The sequence below is a fragment of the Leopardus geoffroyi genome, chromosome D3 (assembly GCF_018350155.1).
Source record: "Leopardus geoffroyi isolate Oge1 chromosome D3, O.geoffroyi_Oge1_pat1.0, whole genome shotgun sequence".
Lineage (NCBI taxonomy): Eukaryota > Metazoa > Chordata > Mammalia > Carnivora > Felidae > Leopardus > Leopardus geoffroyi.
The window spans coordinates 92207482-92225114 of record NC_059339.1 but is presented as its reverse complement, the minus strand read 5'-3'; the positions used below and the strand labels follow the sequence as shown (position 1 = coordinate 92225114).

The window sequence follows — 17633 nt, the reverse complement described above, 5'->3', positions numbered from 1 at the left end:
CCCGCCCCCCGCGACGCCGCGCCCGCGGGCACACACAGGGAAAGCGTCCTGAGCAGTCTACACAGAGTGCTAGTGCGAATGTACCCCACAGCGAGACCCAAAATAAAACCTGAATCGAAAGCTACTGCAACTCCCAGAAGCATCTGGAAATAAAAGTAGAGCACCCGTGGCTTACACGAAATGTTGCTAATACACCTTACGCAGTAAGGCAAGAAAACATTAAGTAGGCGAGAACATCAAAGCCGCTCAATTAAAAGAATAGTTTATCTAGTATTTTCTCAAATGTCATTTTAGCTGCTTTTGAGTTAATGCAGAAACTGAAAATTGAAGGCAAAGCTTCCATGTTGGCCTCCTGCCGCAAGCCTGTCTGGCAGTGGGCTCGTCTCCAGTGCCCGCTCCGGCCGTCCCTGCCTCTGCCCCACACGCCGGGCCGCCGCCAAGCCCCCAGGGCACGACCCCTTCCTCTGGGCCTACAAGGTTCTTTCCCGCGGACTCTGCACGGCTGCCTCCTGGTCAGGGGTCTGTCCGCTCTCCCGGCGCGGCCTTCCTGGACCACGTGTCAGCAGGAAGCACCGCGTGGTGGCTCAGAGATCACCTGCTCTGCTCCCAGGGTGTCGCTCTAAGTCTGTCCCTGCTACCCAGTGGCCGAGACACAGGAGGTCTCAACCACGGCTCACCGGTGCCAGGCCGAGCCGTGAAAGGGCTCCGACGCTGTCCCGCCGTAATCCCCGGGGCTCTGCATGCGAGGACGTCGTACCTGTGACGGGGCTCCCTCACACAGAGGGAACGGTATCACAGACGTCATTACAGCCACTGGGGCAGACTCGGGGGACCCAGAGGGGGATCGTCCCTGTGGGCCCACACACACCCTGCCAGAGCAGAGGCGGCCGCAGGGACCGGAGGCTGCACGGGGCTCTCCGCTGGTTTGCAGACGGAGCGTCCGCGGGAAGGGGGCGGTCCCGGAAAGCGGCACGCAGCGCACGGGGCGACGTGCCAGCAGCGGGCTCTCCACGCCTCCGTACGCACCCGGCTCGGTGGGAAAGCCCCTCAGCGGGTAAATACACGAGCAGGTACGGCCTCGCTGTTTTTCACTCCCACGCTGCCGAGTGCCGGCCTGTGCGGACCACCGGGGACGTCCCCGAGGACGCCAGAGCCCGGGGCCGGGAGGGGCGCGGACAGGGCCGGCCAGGGGCACCGGAGGGCGCAGAGGCCTCGTGGGGGGCGGTGTCCGGGCTGACACCTGAAGAGGAGTCAGAGGCGGCCGGGCGGAGGGAGACCTGGAGGCCAGCACAGGTCGCGCCCAGCAATGCCAGTCACGGGACAGCAGGCGCAGCTGCAGGTGCTCAGAGGGCACGGGACGGCCACGTCCGCCTGCCCCCCAGGGTCTCCACCCGGCCGGCGCGGAGGCAGACCAGGCCTCGGCGGAGCAGGGAAGGCGCTGAGGCGGAGGCCGCCGGGCCGGGTCAGGGCGGGTGGCGCGTCACGGGGCGGGAGAGGCAGGGACAGACCCGAGCAGGCTCAGGTGGGGACAGGACGTCCGCACAGAGAAGCCTGAGGATGTAGGGGAAGGGAAGGAACGCCCCCCCGAATGCGGGCCCAGCCCCGGAGGACGCAGCAGCCAGCGCCTCATGCGTCGTGAGTTCTGTGGTCGCCGAGGAGACCACAAACTCTGTGGCCTGCGGAAGCCAGCGTGCAGGCCCAGCTCCACAGGGCACGTGTGCCGCGATCCCCTTTCCTCGGCGGCGCCCGGCGCCCAGCCCGACGGCGCGGCCCGGTTACCTGTGTGGATGCGGCTGTGCCGCTCCAGCTGGCTGGGCTTGGCGAACGCCTTCTCACAGGTGTCACACTTGAACACTCTGGGCTTCTGGGAGCTGAGGGAAGGGCCGGCTTGGTGCGTCTGCATGTGCTCCTGTTAACGACCACACAAGACACCTGAGGTCATGCCGGGACCACAGACCTGTGACAGGAAAGGCAACAGGGCCACGGGATCACGTCCGTAGCTCCGCCCACCCGGGGCCCCGCCCTGCGGGTGGTACACAGCAGGCCGACCCGGCCGCCCTCGGGCACCAGCTGTGCGGCTCTCCAGGGCCTCTGCCCTCCCTCGTTGCCCGTGACCTTGGCGGTTTTTAGGAGCACCGCTCAGCTATTCTGCAGGATGTTTGTCAACTGAGAACCGTCTGAAATGTTTCCCGTGACGGGACCGTGGCTCTGGGCTTAGGGGGTAAGGAGGTGTCTCGGTCCCAGACTATCAGGGGTGCACAGCCTGCTCCGTGACCGTGGACAAGCTGCACCACGTGGCTGACGTCTCACCCGTCAGCCCCTCCCAGGCACACTTTGCTTTTCGTGCATCCTCCTGCGCCCTGGGGAAGAAGGAAGGAGGAGGGGACGCCACGAGGGCGGTGTCCACACAAATTGCTCGGGTTTGTCTCCTTTCCTGGCCATTAACTTCTCCAAGCACATTTACGTCCGCGAGGACTCGCAGGGATTTGTCGTGCGCCGTGGGTTATAACCCAACGCTACCTTATACCTTTTCTTGCTGCAACTGTTCCAGCTCTGGCCGCCGGGAGCTCTTCCAGAGGATTCCCGGGTGCCTTCGACACATTTGTTACCCTTTTCTTTCCACCGGTGAGATTCAGGACTTCCACCGAATCGCGTCGGTCACCCTCGGAGGGGGTGGCGGTGCTGGGGGACGGCGGCCGGGCTGCAGGGGAGCCTACCTTGAGGTGAGTGGCGCGCTTGAAGGCCTTCCTGCACACGGGACACACGTGGATGCGCTCCCGGCCGTGCACCTCCTTGCTGTGCTGCAGCAGCATGGCGGCCGACGCGAAGCCGCGGCCACACTCCACGCACTGGTGCAGCCGGGCCTCCTTCTCGGGCGGCCCGCCCTGGGCCAGGCTGGCAGAGACGTCAGTGACCTGCGGTGGGGCCGGAAACCCCGGGCGTTACTCCACGGCTGCGGCTTGCAGCAGAGCGACAGAGGCACCCTCCGACACAGGCACACCCAGCCCCGAGTGTCGTCTGTCACCCTAGGGGGGGCGGCGGGGACCCAGGCGTCCAATCTGACCGGCCCGCTCTCGCACTCGGGGCAGAGTTTAGAGAACGGAACGGGGTTCCGCACACGTGACCTCCCAGGTGCAAATTCGGCTCCCACCTGACGTCCCGGCTGCTCTGGAGAGAGCTTCTCCACCCTGTCCCTGGCTTCCTCATCTGGTCAACCATAACTATCAGGGCTGGTGACGGTTTGATGAGGCAACCCATGAAAGGTCCTGAGAATAACGCCTGGCTTACAGCACGTACTCAGGAAATGCTATTCGTGATAGTAGTTTTAGCAGAGACAAGTATAGAGGACACTGCCCCCACAATGCTGCTGCCTTGGCTGAAGATCTTTCTCAGCAAAGTGCAATATAAACAATACTTAGTAGAAGGTGTTTTTAGCTTTTGATTGGATGAGAGCATTTTCTCCAAACTTTAACCACAATGAATTAGGTTTTCAAATCATTTTAATGGGATGCCATTAACACCCGGAGAATAAATAAAGCCAGAGGAGTTTACTACTCACTTTTATAAAAAAGTCTTTGGTTTTGCAGGTGAAAACTTATATAGGACAATTTAGTGGAAGAAAATCAGAAATAGTTATAAAGATAACTGATGGCATTTTTCAACATTTCTGTTCTAGTTTATCAAGTACTTTTTCATAATACTGTAATATACAGAAGTGGATAAAATCACCTAACAAGAGAAGATTTCTACAAGGTGCTCTAGTATTATTAATCTGTGCCGTAATAATAAAAAAAAAAAGAATGGAATGAAAAAACAAAATAGAAAACATGAGAGGCACAAAGATGATGCAGTTGCGTCACGTGCCATAAATAGGTGTCACCTTGTGGTGCCTGTTAGGGGTACACGTTTCTACGTGTGACGGTGTGTGCAAAGCAAAGAAACAAGGACACACTGTGTATTCAGATCAGCGCATAAAATACATTTGTTGTGAGTCAAAAAAAGTCTGAAAACCCCTGGAATAAATCAGACTCAAAGCGCCTGGGTGGCTCAGTCAGTTGAGCGTCCGACTTCGGCTCAGGTCATGATCTCGCGGTTTGTGAGTTCGAGCCCCGCGTCGGGCTCTGTGCTGACAGCTCGGAGCCTGGAGCCTGTTTCAGATTCTGTGTCTCCCTCTCTCTCTGCCCCTCCCCTGCTCGTGCTCTGTCTCTGTCTCTCTCTCTCTCTCAAAAATAAATAAGCATTAAAAAAAATTAAAACAAAAACAAAAACAAACCACACGATTAAAGCAAATGATGCAAAAAGTGCAGTCCCTAAAACAGACCCTGGGAGCTAATGGCGCTGACGTGCCTCCATTCCTCCGCTGGTCCTTCCCAGTAGCTATGGTAACTGGACGCCATCACAAGACATGAAGACTCGAGGCGGCGCCCTATCGCTGGGACCACAAGTGAAAGATCAGATGGGGAGCCTCCCCAGGCCGTCCTCCACGGGCAGCACAGCCTGAGAGCCCCAGAGACAAGTGGGCTACCATGACCCGCGCTGACATGCAGCTGCATGAGGCTGACCGTGTCTCAATTCTTCAACACAAAGGAGTCCTCGGGGGGCGCCTGAGTGGCTCACTTAAGCATCTGACTTCGGCTCGGGTCATGATCTCATGGTTTTACGAGTTCAAGCCCCACGTGGGGCTCTGTGCTGACAGCTCAGACCTGGAGCCTGCTTCACAATCTGTGTCTCTCTCTCCATCTGCCCCTCCCCCACTTGTGCTCTCTTTCAAATATAAAAAAAAATTAAATAAAGGAGTCCTCATCCCATTGAAAGGCCAATGAGAAATTTTCTTGAAAACTTACTTGCTAAAATTGCATAAAATGTAATGCTGCTTACAGTCAGTATTTATTATCTGTACTTTAACTTTGAAAAGTTTTAAGGAAAGAGTTTTTAGATTCTTGTATATTTAGAACTATCATTCACTAAATCTTAGACCCTGAAAATATGCACTTTAAGTACAAAACTGGTCAAGTGACAAATAGGTCATGCAGACACATATAGGTGTGATGCATGAAAAAGTATAACCAGACTTAAAACAATCAGCAAAGGCTTGACAAGAAAGCCTATGAAAAGAACTAAACGCAGGTAAATGGCCAGTAAAGTCGGATCGGTTGGCCAGAGGAATAAATTTACAACCAGACTCACGAGTTGTTTCTACATGACTCTGCAATACGGAAAGCCCACCCAACAAGCAACATATCACGGCCCGGACGAGACCAGTGTCCTCCGCTCACCACTGGCTGCCCCGCAGCGCCCACTCCTCATCCCCGCGCAGGTGCAGACGCCCCCCCCACCCCGGAGAGACCAGCCCTTCTCGGTCCGTGTGTGTCAGCACCTGGGGCTGAGTGTGAGCGACGTACCTGGTAGGTGATGTCTTCGCCAGCAGCGGAGGAGGGCTGGGGGGTGTGGCTCACTAAGATGACCTGTGGGGAGCCCGCTCCCCCTTGGCCGGAGAGTGAGGGATCCGTGAGTAAGGCTGGGAACTGCTGACCCTGCTGAAGACAGACTATGTTAGAGGCCGTACCGTTATCAAACCCAGGAAGAATTTAAAAGATCGCTTCGGGAGCCGTTACTGCGTAAAATGAGCTGGCAGGCCCTCGGAAACAACCACAGAATCAGCAGGTGACCGGGCAGCTCCGTCCCAGGTATCTGCCCCGGGGAAACAAAAATGCTTAGGCACGAACGTTCATGGCAACCAAGAAGGGGTTGTAAATCGAGGTGTATCTACACTTTTTTCAGCCACAGAAGACGCTGAGTGAGGGGGGCCGGTGCAGACCCACTCATGTGACGTGTCCCAAACAGGTGCGTCCACAGAAGGGGAGAGCGCCTGGTGCTTGTCAGGGGCGGGGGAGACAGCGAGAGGTGGGCAGGGGTGACACGGGGGTGACTGCGAGCTGCTCACGGTGCCACATTTCTGAGGTGATGATATGTTCCCAAACTAGATGTGGTCGTGGGTGTGCAACTCTGTAAACATACTAAAGACCGGTAGGTTGTATACTTTAAGTTGTACAAGTGAACGCTACAGCACACACGTTATATCTCAACAAAGTTGTAAATATATATATATATCATAAGCACTCGTGCTTAAAAACACACATTTGGGGGGTGCCTGGTGGCTCAGTTGGTTAAGCATCTGACTCTTGGTTTCAGCTCAGGTCATGATCTCACGGTTCACGGGTTCGAGCCCCACATGGGGCTCTGTGCCGACAGCTCAGAGCCTGGAACCTGCTTCGGATTCTGTGTCTCCCTCTCTCTCTGCTCCTCCCCTGCTCATTCTCTCTCTCAAAATCAACTTTAAAAAAAAAACCCAAAACACTACACATTCCATTTTGCTGTGGCCCACCAGCTACTTTGAGCCTTCCCCTGCTCCAGCACACCTCCCACTGCGCCTGGCGGGCCAACCACACACGCCACCACGGGAGCCACGCAAAGGTCGCACACACACAGCGCGGGCTGCCGAATCGGCACAGACTCCAACACGGCCGACCCGTGATCAGAACGTGTGCGTGAAACACAAGGATTCAAGAGCCAACACCCACGCACGAAGGGGCCAGGAGTCTCCAAGAGAACTTGGGTCGTAAAGAACGTGGCCCGTGTCACAGGTCCCCCACGGCTGAAGACAAGGGCTGTTCTTGTGTCTTTGGGACACTGCGCGAGCTGTGCTCCAATGGGGCAGAGACTTGAGCAGGGGTGGGCGGTGGAAAATGGACTGAGAAGGCAGTGAAGGAATTTTAGGTCCACTTCTTGTGGAAAGACACTTCCCAAGGCACACAGGGAAACATGGGGCAGAACATAAATTTACAAGGACATCGTCATAGATTCTAGACAAAAGGAGTGTCTTAAATTGATTTGGATTCTGATTTCTGCAGGCACCTTTACAAAAAAAAAACCAAAATGGTATTTTAGGTGTCTCCATATATCAAATTTTTTTACACGGACGTATTTTGAAAAGTTCTGATCTACATCCACAGAGATTCCCGCTCGCTATCCCCCTCCGGTGGGAAAGACGGCTCCCTTCAAGTACTGGTGACTCCTGCACCGTGGTGCTTGTCTGCGGCCGGCTCTGCCTGCCCTCTCACCAAACCACCCGATTTGGGGGAATGGCATCGATCAAAATTAATAAATTCACATTTCGTAATTTTACCCATCAAAGACAAATGCAACTGCTGGCCAGAAATTCTGATACACCTAAGAACCAGTGTTGGCTCAGTAAATCCATATACTCTCCAAGAAAGCTAAGGCCTCTGAGATACTCAGCTTCTATAGGGTTTTCAAGGAGAAATCGCAACTCCTTTTGTTCCGAAGTGACAAAATTACCGAAGCGAGGGACAGATGAGCAACTGTCAGGGGAAGGGGATGCAGGAAATCAAACGTGAGGGACCTTGTGGGCTGGAACTTGTGGGATGGAAGGTCCTGTGATACTACACCTGCAGCTTTACAAGATACTACCACTGGGGATACCACAGGTGCACCAGCTCCCCCCGTATCCTTTCCTAAAACTGACGACGAGTCGATAATTATCTCAAAATAAAAAGTTTAATGAAAAGAACCCCAAACACAACGTAACTTACTAGCTTACTGTTGGTGGTTCAACTGCTAATATTAAGTCTCTAATGTATACACCCTGATTTAAAAATCAAGCATTCAGGAGCACCTGGGTGGCTCAGTCGATTAAGCGTCCAACTTCAGCTCAGGTCACAATTTCGTAGCTTCTGAGTTCAAGCCCCATGTCGGGCTCTGTGCTAACAGCTCGGAGCCTGGAGCCTCTTCGGATTCTGTGGGTGTGTGTGTCTCTCTCTGCCCCTTCCCGGCTCCTGCTCTCTCTCGCGTGCTCTCAAAAATAAATGAATATTCGGGGCGCCTGGGTGGCGCAGTCGGTTAAGCGTCCGACTTCAGCCAGGTCACGATCTCGCGGTCCGTGAGTTCGAGCCCCGCGTCGGGCTCTGGGCTGATGGCTCAGAGCCTGGAGCCTGTTTCCGATTCTGTGTCTCCCTCTCTCTCTCTGCCCCTCCCCCGTTCATGCTCTGTCTCTCTGTCCCAAAAATAAATAAAAAAATGTTGAGAAAAAAAATTTTTTTTTTAAATAAATGAATATTCAAATTTTTTTTTAATATATAAAAACCAAGCATCTAGTAAAATAAATGCTCAACCATCAGCCACACTCATGAATGCAGTGACCTGAATCTGCTAAAATGACGCCATCTGAAAGTCATTTATTTTCGCTTCGTAGTATTACTTACAGTGTGTTTCTTTGCTGTATTTGGCTCGCACTGTGTTAGAAGTTACAGGAATTCTCGCTCTCAAGCACACGTGGGTTTTGCAAGCACCTGAACCCTGCTTGGCCGAGGGCTGCAGGAGAGTCACGGGGAGGGAGGGGACCACTACCAGACTCCAGCCCCACCCACTACTACTGAATCAACCCTGCAGGACGAGAGCCAAGGATTATCACGTGCAAACAAGTCTGGGAAATACTGCTGCAAAATTACCAAGAGTTGCCACACTGATGGGTGAGACTTGGTATGACGGCAAATCTGACTCCCTGTCAGGTCCCTCTAAGTCAACCTAATTTAAGATTCCCATGTGCTAATCTCACCAGGAATATATTCGTAGCAGCTCATGGCCTCAATTCCCTGTAGAACTCTTAATGAACTACAATAAACGCTGCGCCTCAATGAAAATGCCGCGAGAGTTAGAACAAGCCAGGACCAGGACGGGACACGTACAGGAAGGAAGCGGAGGAGCTGGAATTAGCAGCCCGGGCTAAAACAAGTCCCGTTACTTCAGAACCGGCCGCTTTTCACATCGAGAGTCTCCAATCAGACTTGTCAGTGTCCGCTTCACCCCACTGTCAAATTCTGACTTCTTATTAAGACCCGGAAAACCACATTTACATGTCTAACCACTAAGTTTCCTATGTTTTGTACCGGGCCAGTTGTCTGTACTAATAAGGTTAATAAAAACCAAACGAACAAACAAGGACCAAAACCCACAAGAATTCATATAAAATAGAATTCCCATCAAGAATCAGTTACTTCTTTTTGTTTTCAGAATAAATGCTGAAGAATCACTCTGCTTTCTTGAACAGAGTTTTAAACGTATGCTTGCATTTCCTTATAAAACTGTCCCACTTAGGGGCGCCTGGGTGGCTCAGTCGGTTAAGCGTCCGACTTCGGCTCAGGTCATGATCTTGCAATTCATGGGTTCCAACCCCGCATCAGGCTCTGTGCTGACAGCTCAGAGCCTGGAGCCTGCTGTGGATTCTGTGTCTCCCTCTCTCTGCTCCTCCCCTGTTCATGCTCTGTCTCTCTCTCTCTCAAAAATAAACATGAAAAAAAAATTTTTAAAAACAAACAAAAAAAAACTGTCACACTTAGCCACCTAGCGGTGACACACCCTGGGCCTGATCCCCACCCCCACCAACAACAGTCCAAGATTTGGAAAGAAAACCTAACTTCAGGTTTGCAGTTGAAAGAGGAATCTTCATAACTGACCAATTTTTCTTTTAATACTTCCCCTAGTGGAGTAACTACAAAGTCGCTTCTTAATCCAAGTGTGTGTCACATCACTGTATTCTAACTTTGGCTTCAACACATTGTATTTTTAAATAAACTATTTCTTTTCTGTCTCAGAATGATCATTTACCCCACAAAATATTCTTCTCTAGTTGGGCTAGTTGCAAGTTTTAAATTACGATTAATCGTGGTCTTACATAAATGTGTTTGTTCCAAACATTCTGCTACGACAGACTGAACTTCGACCCTTGGCTAAAAACTATTTAACGATACGATGTAAGTAAACTACTTAAGACCACCTCTTTTTGTTTTGAGAACCATTTTCTTTTGTGGACTTTATAAACAGATACAGAAAAATAGAAAAATGACACTCAAAAAAGTGTATTACTTTTTAAATATACTGCCTCTTTAAATTGTAATTCACGTGTTTACAATCTCGTGTCCTTTCCGTGCCTTTAGGGGGACCCTGATCTTCCACGTGCTGTGTGACTTTCACCTGCAGACAGCAGCTCCTTCTCACTGCTCTCACTTATTTCCTCACTGAATTCAAGCAGCACATGTTGTGAATAGTCTTAAGGGACTAAATATTAAGCCATTCAGCTTTTGCGTCTTAGTGACTCTCGCCTGTATGCAACACTTACTGCTAGAACGATTAATTTCTCACAAATACCTTTGATTTCCAGGTCTCATTTTTATAGTCATAATCAATCCTAATAATTTACATATTTATAGACACTTCCATAGATGTTCACTGACCTCTTGACAATGATGGTTTCATTTGTACAACAATTCATTACACTTAGAAAAATTACACTCCTAAAGCTAAGACAGGTTTGTTCTGTTTTTCTTTTCATATTTTCAGTTTTAAATCATTGTGAATCCAAGTTTGGCAGCTGACAGGAAAGATTCAAATAAAACTACAGAATTTCTCTTGGAGATCAGTAATACTACTGTTGCAAAAAACAAAGCGATCTAATTTAACAAACAGAAAATAAACCCATAATCAGAAAAGCAAATGGTTCCCTGGCTCTTTCTGATCGAAACTGACCCCACCCCGCAAAACTTATTCCAAGGCACTGAATTTCATTAAGATCTGTCCCTTGAATAGTTTTTACCTTACGCTACTTCCAGAACTACGTGGCTAGAAGTGCACACGGGGACACGGCCCAGGGGCTGGAGAGAAATGCAACACGACGGCAGTCATGTCGCCGAGGCTGAGCACCGGCCACAGCCGGTCAAGGGCAAGGCAGCACCACGCGTAGGTCAGGCTTTGAATGGCGACCGTGATACAAGGTCCTGTTTACAGCTACCACCGTGTGAATATAAAATCGGCAGCTTAGGGGCGCCTGGGTGGCGCAGTCGGTTAAGCGTCCGACTTCAGCCAGGTCACGATCTCGCGGTCCGTGAGTTCGAGCCCCGCGTCGGGCTCTGGGCTGATGGCTCAGAGCCTGGAGCCTGTTTCCGATTCTGTGTCTCCCTCTCTCTCTGCCCCTCCCCCGTTCATGCTCTGTCTCTCTCTGTCCCAAAAATAAATAAACGTTGAAAAAAAAAAAAAAAAATCGGCAGCTTAGCAGCAAGTCAAAGGTGGAGCAAATAAACTAAGGCCCTTTATGGCATCGTGGACCTGGACCGGCAGTCTGTTCTTCGCAGAGTAAGTGCGTAAAAGGTACTTTCTGCGAAGCCTCCTTCCCTACCCGCCCGCCCCGGATCACGGATAACCCGAACCCAGCCCTGTGACGGACGCGCTAGAATCAGGGTAGGAAATAACAACACTCAGCGATTCACCAGAAATCAGGCTCCCTGCATCCCGCATCTGGAAAGAAAACACAGCACATGGAGCTCTTAAGACGGCTACCCCCCCTTCCCCACATATGTATGTATGTAGGTTCCACGCCCAACACAGGGCTTGACCTCACAACCCCAAGATCGAGTCTGATGCTCTACCGACTGAGCCACCCAGGCACTCCCCCGACAACAGATGCTAATTTTCAGGCACCCCCCCCCCACATCAGAATGCTAATTTTCAGGCCTCCCCCACAACACAATGCTAATTTTCAGGCGCCCCCTCCCACATCAGGATGCTAATTTTGAGGCCCCCCCCACAACACAATGGTAATTTTCAGGCGCCCCCCCCACATCAGAATGCTAATTTTCAGGCCCCCCCAACAACAGAATGCTATTTTCAGGCACCCCCCCCACAACAGAATGCTATCTTCAGGCGCCCCCCCCCACAACAGAATGCTATTTTCAGGCGCCTCCCCCACAACAGAATGCTATTTTCAGGCGCCCCCTCACATCAAGATGCTAATTTTCAGGCATCCCCCTACAACACAATGCTATTTTCAGGCGCCCCCCCCCACAACACAATGCTAATTTTCACGTGCCCCCCCAACAACAGAATGCTATTTTCAGGTGCCCCCCCCCACATCAGGATGCTAATTTTCAGGCACCCCCCCCCCACATCAGAATGCTAATTTTCAGGCCCCCCCCAACACAATGCTATTTTCAGGCGCCCCCCCACAACACAATGCTAATTTTCAGGCGCGCCCCCCCCACAACACAATGCTAATTTTCAGGCTCCCCCCCCAACACAATGCTAATTTTCGGTATTCAGAAGGGTGACTGTGTCATGACAAACAGGTGCTGAGTAACACGTGAGAACACATAACTGTCACACGATGTGAGCAAGGACTCGCAGCACAGAACTCAGCCGGTGCCCCCCCCCCCCCCCCCCCCCCCCCCGCGCTCACAGCGCCCACCACACGCTTTTCCACAGAAGGCTACTCGGTAAGGATGAGGTTCACGGACGCTGGCTTCCAAGTGGCCCTCCCAGGTGGGCACCCGGGCAGCGCCGGCACCGCGGGCGTGTCACCCCGGGGGCCCCGACAGGGCCACTGGCCAGCAGCCCGAGAGCACTTCGCAAGCGCGACGGCCTGTGTTGGTACAGCCGGAAACTGGCTCGGCTCAGCACTGGCCAGGGGGCGAGGCGGGAAACGTCCCTCTTTTACGAATGGAAAGAACTAGAACCTAGAAGAGGGAGGTCAGTTTGCAGAGTCAAACAGCCAGCGTGCGCCGGGCATGACGGGGTCCGGGACAGTGTCGTCCCGGAGGCCCGTAAGTACCCTTCCGCACAGGGCCGCCGGGGGGCGGAGCGATGGTGCTGCCCGAACGCGCTCTGCGTCCTAGGGGGTTCGGAGCCAGGGGGTCAGAGGGAAACTAGGTTCTCCTTAATTACCTTCGTTCCACTGTATCGTGGCTTTTCCAACTAAACCGAGACGTGCTGCGGTGTCCCAGCTCAACGCACACCTGCAATCCAGCACCGCCACCTGCTGGCTCATCGAAGGACACAGTGACTGTGAGCGTGAGATCCCTCCACCACCTGTGGGGCCCCTGAGGGCCACAGAACGCCCCTCAATAAACTCCTAGAGCTACATGCTGCGGAGCCACTCGAAAACTGCGTATTCCTGAGATCACTGACGGGGAAGATATTCACCGAGCAGTAGCCGGCGAGAGGTTCCCACCACGCGACGTACACACGAACTCATTTCTGTAGAAACGTTAACGCGTGAAGGTTGACAAGGATATATAGACTAACTCATCAATCCTAGTTCCGTTTGGGCAGTGGATTTTTTTTTCTTTTTTGAGACGGGGGAAGAGAGAGACAGCGTGAGCGCCTGCAAGCAGAAGAGGGGCAGAGGGAGAGGGAGAGAATGGCAAGCGGGCTCCACCCTCAACACACAGCCCAACTTGGGGCTTGACTCTATGACCCTGGGATTGTGACCTGAGCAGAAATCAAGAGTCAGATGCCCATCTGACTGAGCCTCCCAGGCGCCCCTGGGGAGGAGGATTTTTTGAAAACAGTTTTCTGTATTATCGGAATGTTCTTGTTCTCTCCTTTGTGCATTGAACATACTACTTGTATTTTCATCAGGAAAAAAAAAAACAATTTTGAAACGACGATCAGAATACACACTTAGGAAAGAATGAACTAAAGGGTAGTCTCCATGAAGGAAAGGCCGTGCTCTACCTGAGAAGCAATGTTGAGTGTGACCGTGTCCAGTCCTCCGGAGAGCAAGCCCTGAGTATCGGCCAGAGTCAGCGTGACGCTGGCATCTCCCCCCGCCCCTGATGAAGACATGACCAGGTTCTGAGTAGATATGGCCGACGGAGACATGGGTGTCGTCGAAGGCAGGCTTCCAGTTGTAGCATTAAGTTCTGCAAAAGAGAAGAATGAACACATCAGTGGCGGAGCTAGATAAGCCCGGTTCTGCTGGGACAGGAAGAGCGGCTTTCATAGAGCAACTGCGTCTGTCATCATCAGCGTCTACATCGCCCCCGCTTTTGAAATTGCATCAAGATAATCAGAGAACCTTTTGTTCCCATCTCATGGCAAGGCTTCTATAGTTTCTAAATATCTTTATATACATAAATACACTCTGCTTAAGTATAACGTAGAGAAAAAACAAAACAGGACGAGAAGAGTAAAAATATGACCCTACAGTCCTAGTCACTACCGCTAAGGCAGAAGGAAACTGCCAAGAATTTCCAGGACACCGTCCCCGTCGAGGACCAGAGAGCAGCCTGAAGGCACCGAATGTGACCCCCTGAGCACCGATCGGCTCCAAAGCTCACGTGACCATCTCTGCTGAGGCCTCCCCTCCACTTCCTTTAGGTCTGCTTCGTCTGAAATGAACCTCATGCGCCCTATAAACATTAATTTATCCTTCGTGATATCTTACTCTTCTTTGGAAAAGACAACAAGACTTTTTGACACTTTCCCCCTGTAGCCAATGAGAAGAGAAAGGAAGGTATCTGGGACAGAATCAGGCAAAGGAGGGCCTTTTCTTCTACGAAACAGAAACTCATGCACCCGACTGGCAAATGAGAGGGCTGAGCACGGGGTGTCAAGGGCCTGTGGTCCGCACCGACAAAAACACGCTTGTGAGGTTTCACTGGTAAGCATAGCACACATGCACATGCGTGTACACACACACACACGCACGCACGCACGCACGCACAAATCTCACGATCTAGGCTTCCATTCATCTAACAAACATGACTTATCATCCACGGTGTCAGCCGCTGGGCTCGGTGCTACAGATACACCAAGATGGTAACTGAAGCAGAGTTGAAAACACTATGTCCTCATTAGGTGTGAAAACAAAACAAAAAGAGACTCCTGAGGATCCTTGGCAGTGACTTGGGTCACATCGGTCCAGAGCCTCTGCTCTGATCAGGGGCCAACAGGGAAGCTAGGTTACTTACTTGTAACTGGAGTCCTCCAAATACAATGCCTCCATAGATCCACACTCTTGGAGTCCCACACTGTGCTGCACAGACCTGGAACCTTCAAAAGCAGTATAACCATTAGGAGGCTAGGAGTCTCTGCTCTGCACAGCCACCGGGGCTCCAAAGACAACCTCGCCGGACCCCTCCCACCTTGCCGGGCATCTGCGCAGAGCGGACTGCTAAGACACGCTAGGACCGGAGGAGTGTGGATTTGTGGAGGGTGTATGTTCTAAGCACTCCAGTTACCAGCACAACGGTCAAGCTCGTGTTCTAACCTCACCTCCACGCACCCTTACTCTTGCAGACCAGCATGATTTTAACAGGAGTGGGCAAAGATTACAAAGAAGGATCCTGTAAAACGTGGCAGTGACCAGACGGGTGAACTGATGTCCGGTCAAAATCACTAAGGAGAAGACGGGGGTTGGGCTGTCAAAGCGCCAGGCGGAGAGAGGCGTGCCGGCACCAGGCTCGCCAGGATTAGATCTACAAAAAGCAAAGCCAAGAGCTGCTCCTCGGATGGCCAAGACTTGGTCAAACCTCACCCGAAATGAAGGAATTCCTGAAATAAAGGAACGAGACCTCTTCTCCCTCCCACCAGTAGCATCTTTCTCTCTGACGATTATTAACGTAGGGAGAGGGTCCAGGGCTGTGCAGCACAAGAAACGCAACGAGAAAACAGAAGCCTGTGTGTCGTTTCGCTGAAGCGAATCCTGACACACGGGCCAGTGGAGACACTAACCTCACACAACGCCTGGAGCTCACGTCTCTCTCCAAGTGTGGGGGTGCACTTCACGTGCGTGCTTCGTTCAAGACATTTCCCACAAAGAGAATTTCAGCTCAAGTACAATTTCAATCCTCAAAATGGTCCAAAAACAGGTGATGTGAGTAGGAAAAAAATGGAATTTTCTTCAGCATGAAATTAAGTAACTAAATCACATTTGTTCAACATATAGTTCTAAATTACAGAAGAAGATTTATTTAAAGCTCAGAAACCACAGTTTTAACTCAAATTAAATACTCTCAACATGGAAACTGAGACTGAATACTGGAGCAAAGGCTGCGAAGTCTTACTTTCTGTTTTCATTCACCGGCTCTGAAGCACAAACGCTCGGGCTGTACCACAGAGAGCTAGGTCCTACTTCGGCATATGATTCTAACTCCAAAAACAGGAACGTCTAAAGGATTAACAAATCTCTTACGGTCCTCAAACCCAACACTGTATTCAATCTTTGTTGGGATAAGGTTTCATAGCTTCTAAGAAAACTTAATTACAATTTTGGAAAGTTTCATAAGTAGTTTAAAGGATGTGAGATCAGTTTTTTCTTGAGATAAACAAAGATGTGGCAAGAAAGGTTGGGGGGGGGGGGTCACGGGAACAGGGAAACACACAGTCCAGCCATTCGTTTCCAAGGAGAAAGTGGGGAGAATGTCCTCCCTACTTATAAAATGTTCCCAACAAATGGGGAATGGGAAGTAAGTAATTGATTATACTTAAATCTAGAAGACACCAAGGCTAAAATAACCTTACAAAGGAAGGAAAGAATTCCTTTTTTTCACTGAAAGCATAACCCAATTTATTCATCAAAATTATCTTAACAGTGGACAAGGGTAAGAACAAAAAGATGATTCCCGTTTGAGATCAATTCCTTAAAAAGTTGTGCTAAATCTCAAGCCTCTGAAAGGGCACTCGCGTCACATCTGACCGTTTTCTGATACAAGCACGTGTGTCCGATGCTGTCGCGGACGCCCGTGGAGCCAGTGAAATGGCCTTCGGCCCCGTGTCAGACACCCGAACACAAGGTCGTGTTTCTGTCTCGCATGTGAAACGCTGACTGCAGTACTTTGATTCACGTAGAGCCCCCTGGAACGTAACACACTTCTTTTCAACGCTTCAGTTAGGATGCACGCCGTCCGGGGGGGCTGGGGAGCCTCGGCCCATCTTGTGAACAAGATGGAAAGAACTACAAGTGAGAACAGTCACGGGCATGCCAGCCTGCTCTGGTCTAATGGACTGGCTGGCAACAGTTTTGTAAAATCATTGAGGGTTTTAGAAGAGGCATGTCTAAGTCATGTGTCAAAGTCATTTTGGTCTCAACTCTCGCACGGTGTGGCCTGAAGCCTGGTCTGCGAGTGACTTTGACGCTCAGAAAAACGCCGCCCTTTCAAGAAGCAATGTCCCGCCCTGTACTGTACTGACGGGTCAGCTCCCGAATTATCACCATTATCACCGGTACCAATGGATCCGCAAACCTCTCAAGATAGCTGCCAGCTATCAAGGCCTGAGTAGTTCAGCGTGTGGAAGAATTTCTTCCTGTATCTGGAATCGTTCAAAGATGGCAAAGGTACACGAGAACATAATACAACTGACCTGGTCGTATAAACTCGATCCTGTGTTTATGACACCTGCTATTACATCACTAAACAAACATGTTCACGTTATGAGCTCAACTTTTATTTTATTTCACTAAATTGCTTGGAAAATAAATTTGAATAAGGCACCAAATTAAGCTCAAGTGACATCACAAAGAAAGTATTCTCGGGGCGCCTGGGTGGCTCAGTCGGTTAAGCGTCCAACTTCAGCTCAGGTCACAATCTCGTGCAACTTCAGCTCAGGTCACAATCTCGCGGTCCGTGAGTTCGAGCCCCGCGTCGGGCTCTGGGCTGATGGCCCAGAGCCTGGAGCCTGCTTCCGATTCTGTGTCTCCCTCTCTCTCTGCCCCTCCCCCGTTCATGCTCTGTCTCTCTCTCTCTCTGTCTCAAAAATAAATAAACATCAAAAAAAATTAAAAA

General features: G+C 51.2%; 1 protein-coding gene across 10 annotated transcripts in view; it reads right to left on the bottom strand.

Moving 5' to 3' along the window:
- The window catches only part of ZNF236 (zinc finger protein 236), a 108160-nt gene that overhangs the window by 3476 nt on the left and 87051 nt on the right, over window positions 1-17633 (bottom strand). For 7 of the 10 annotated variants that reach the window (XM_045457766.1, XM_045457771.1, XM_045457768.1 and 4 more), the window contains 4 exons: window positions 13582-13769; window positions 5403-5537; window positions 2718-2915; window positions 1780-1909 (listed from right to left, as the gene is read on the bottom strand). In XM_045457766.1, coding sequence (XP_045313722.1) covers window positions 1780-1909; window positions 2718-2915; window positions 5403-5537; window positions 13582-13769 — 651 coding nt within the window. Of the gene's footprint in view, window positions 1-1779; window positions 1910-2717; window positions 2916-5402; window positions 5538-13581; window positions 13770-14819; window positions 14902-15582; window positions 15699-17633 lie in introns of those variants that run through there. The other 3 variants (XM_045457767.1, XR_006707516.1, XM_045457776.1) reach the window with 3 other exon arrangements.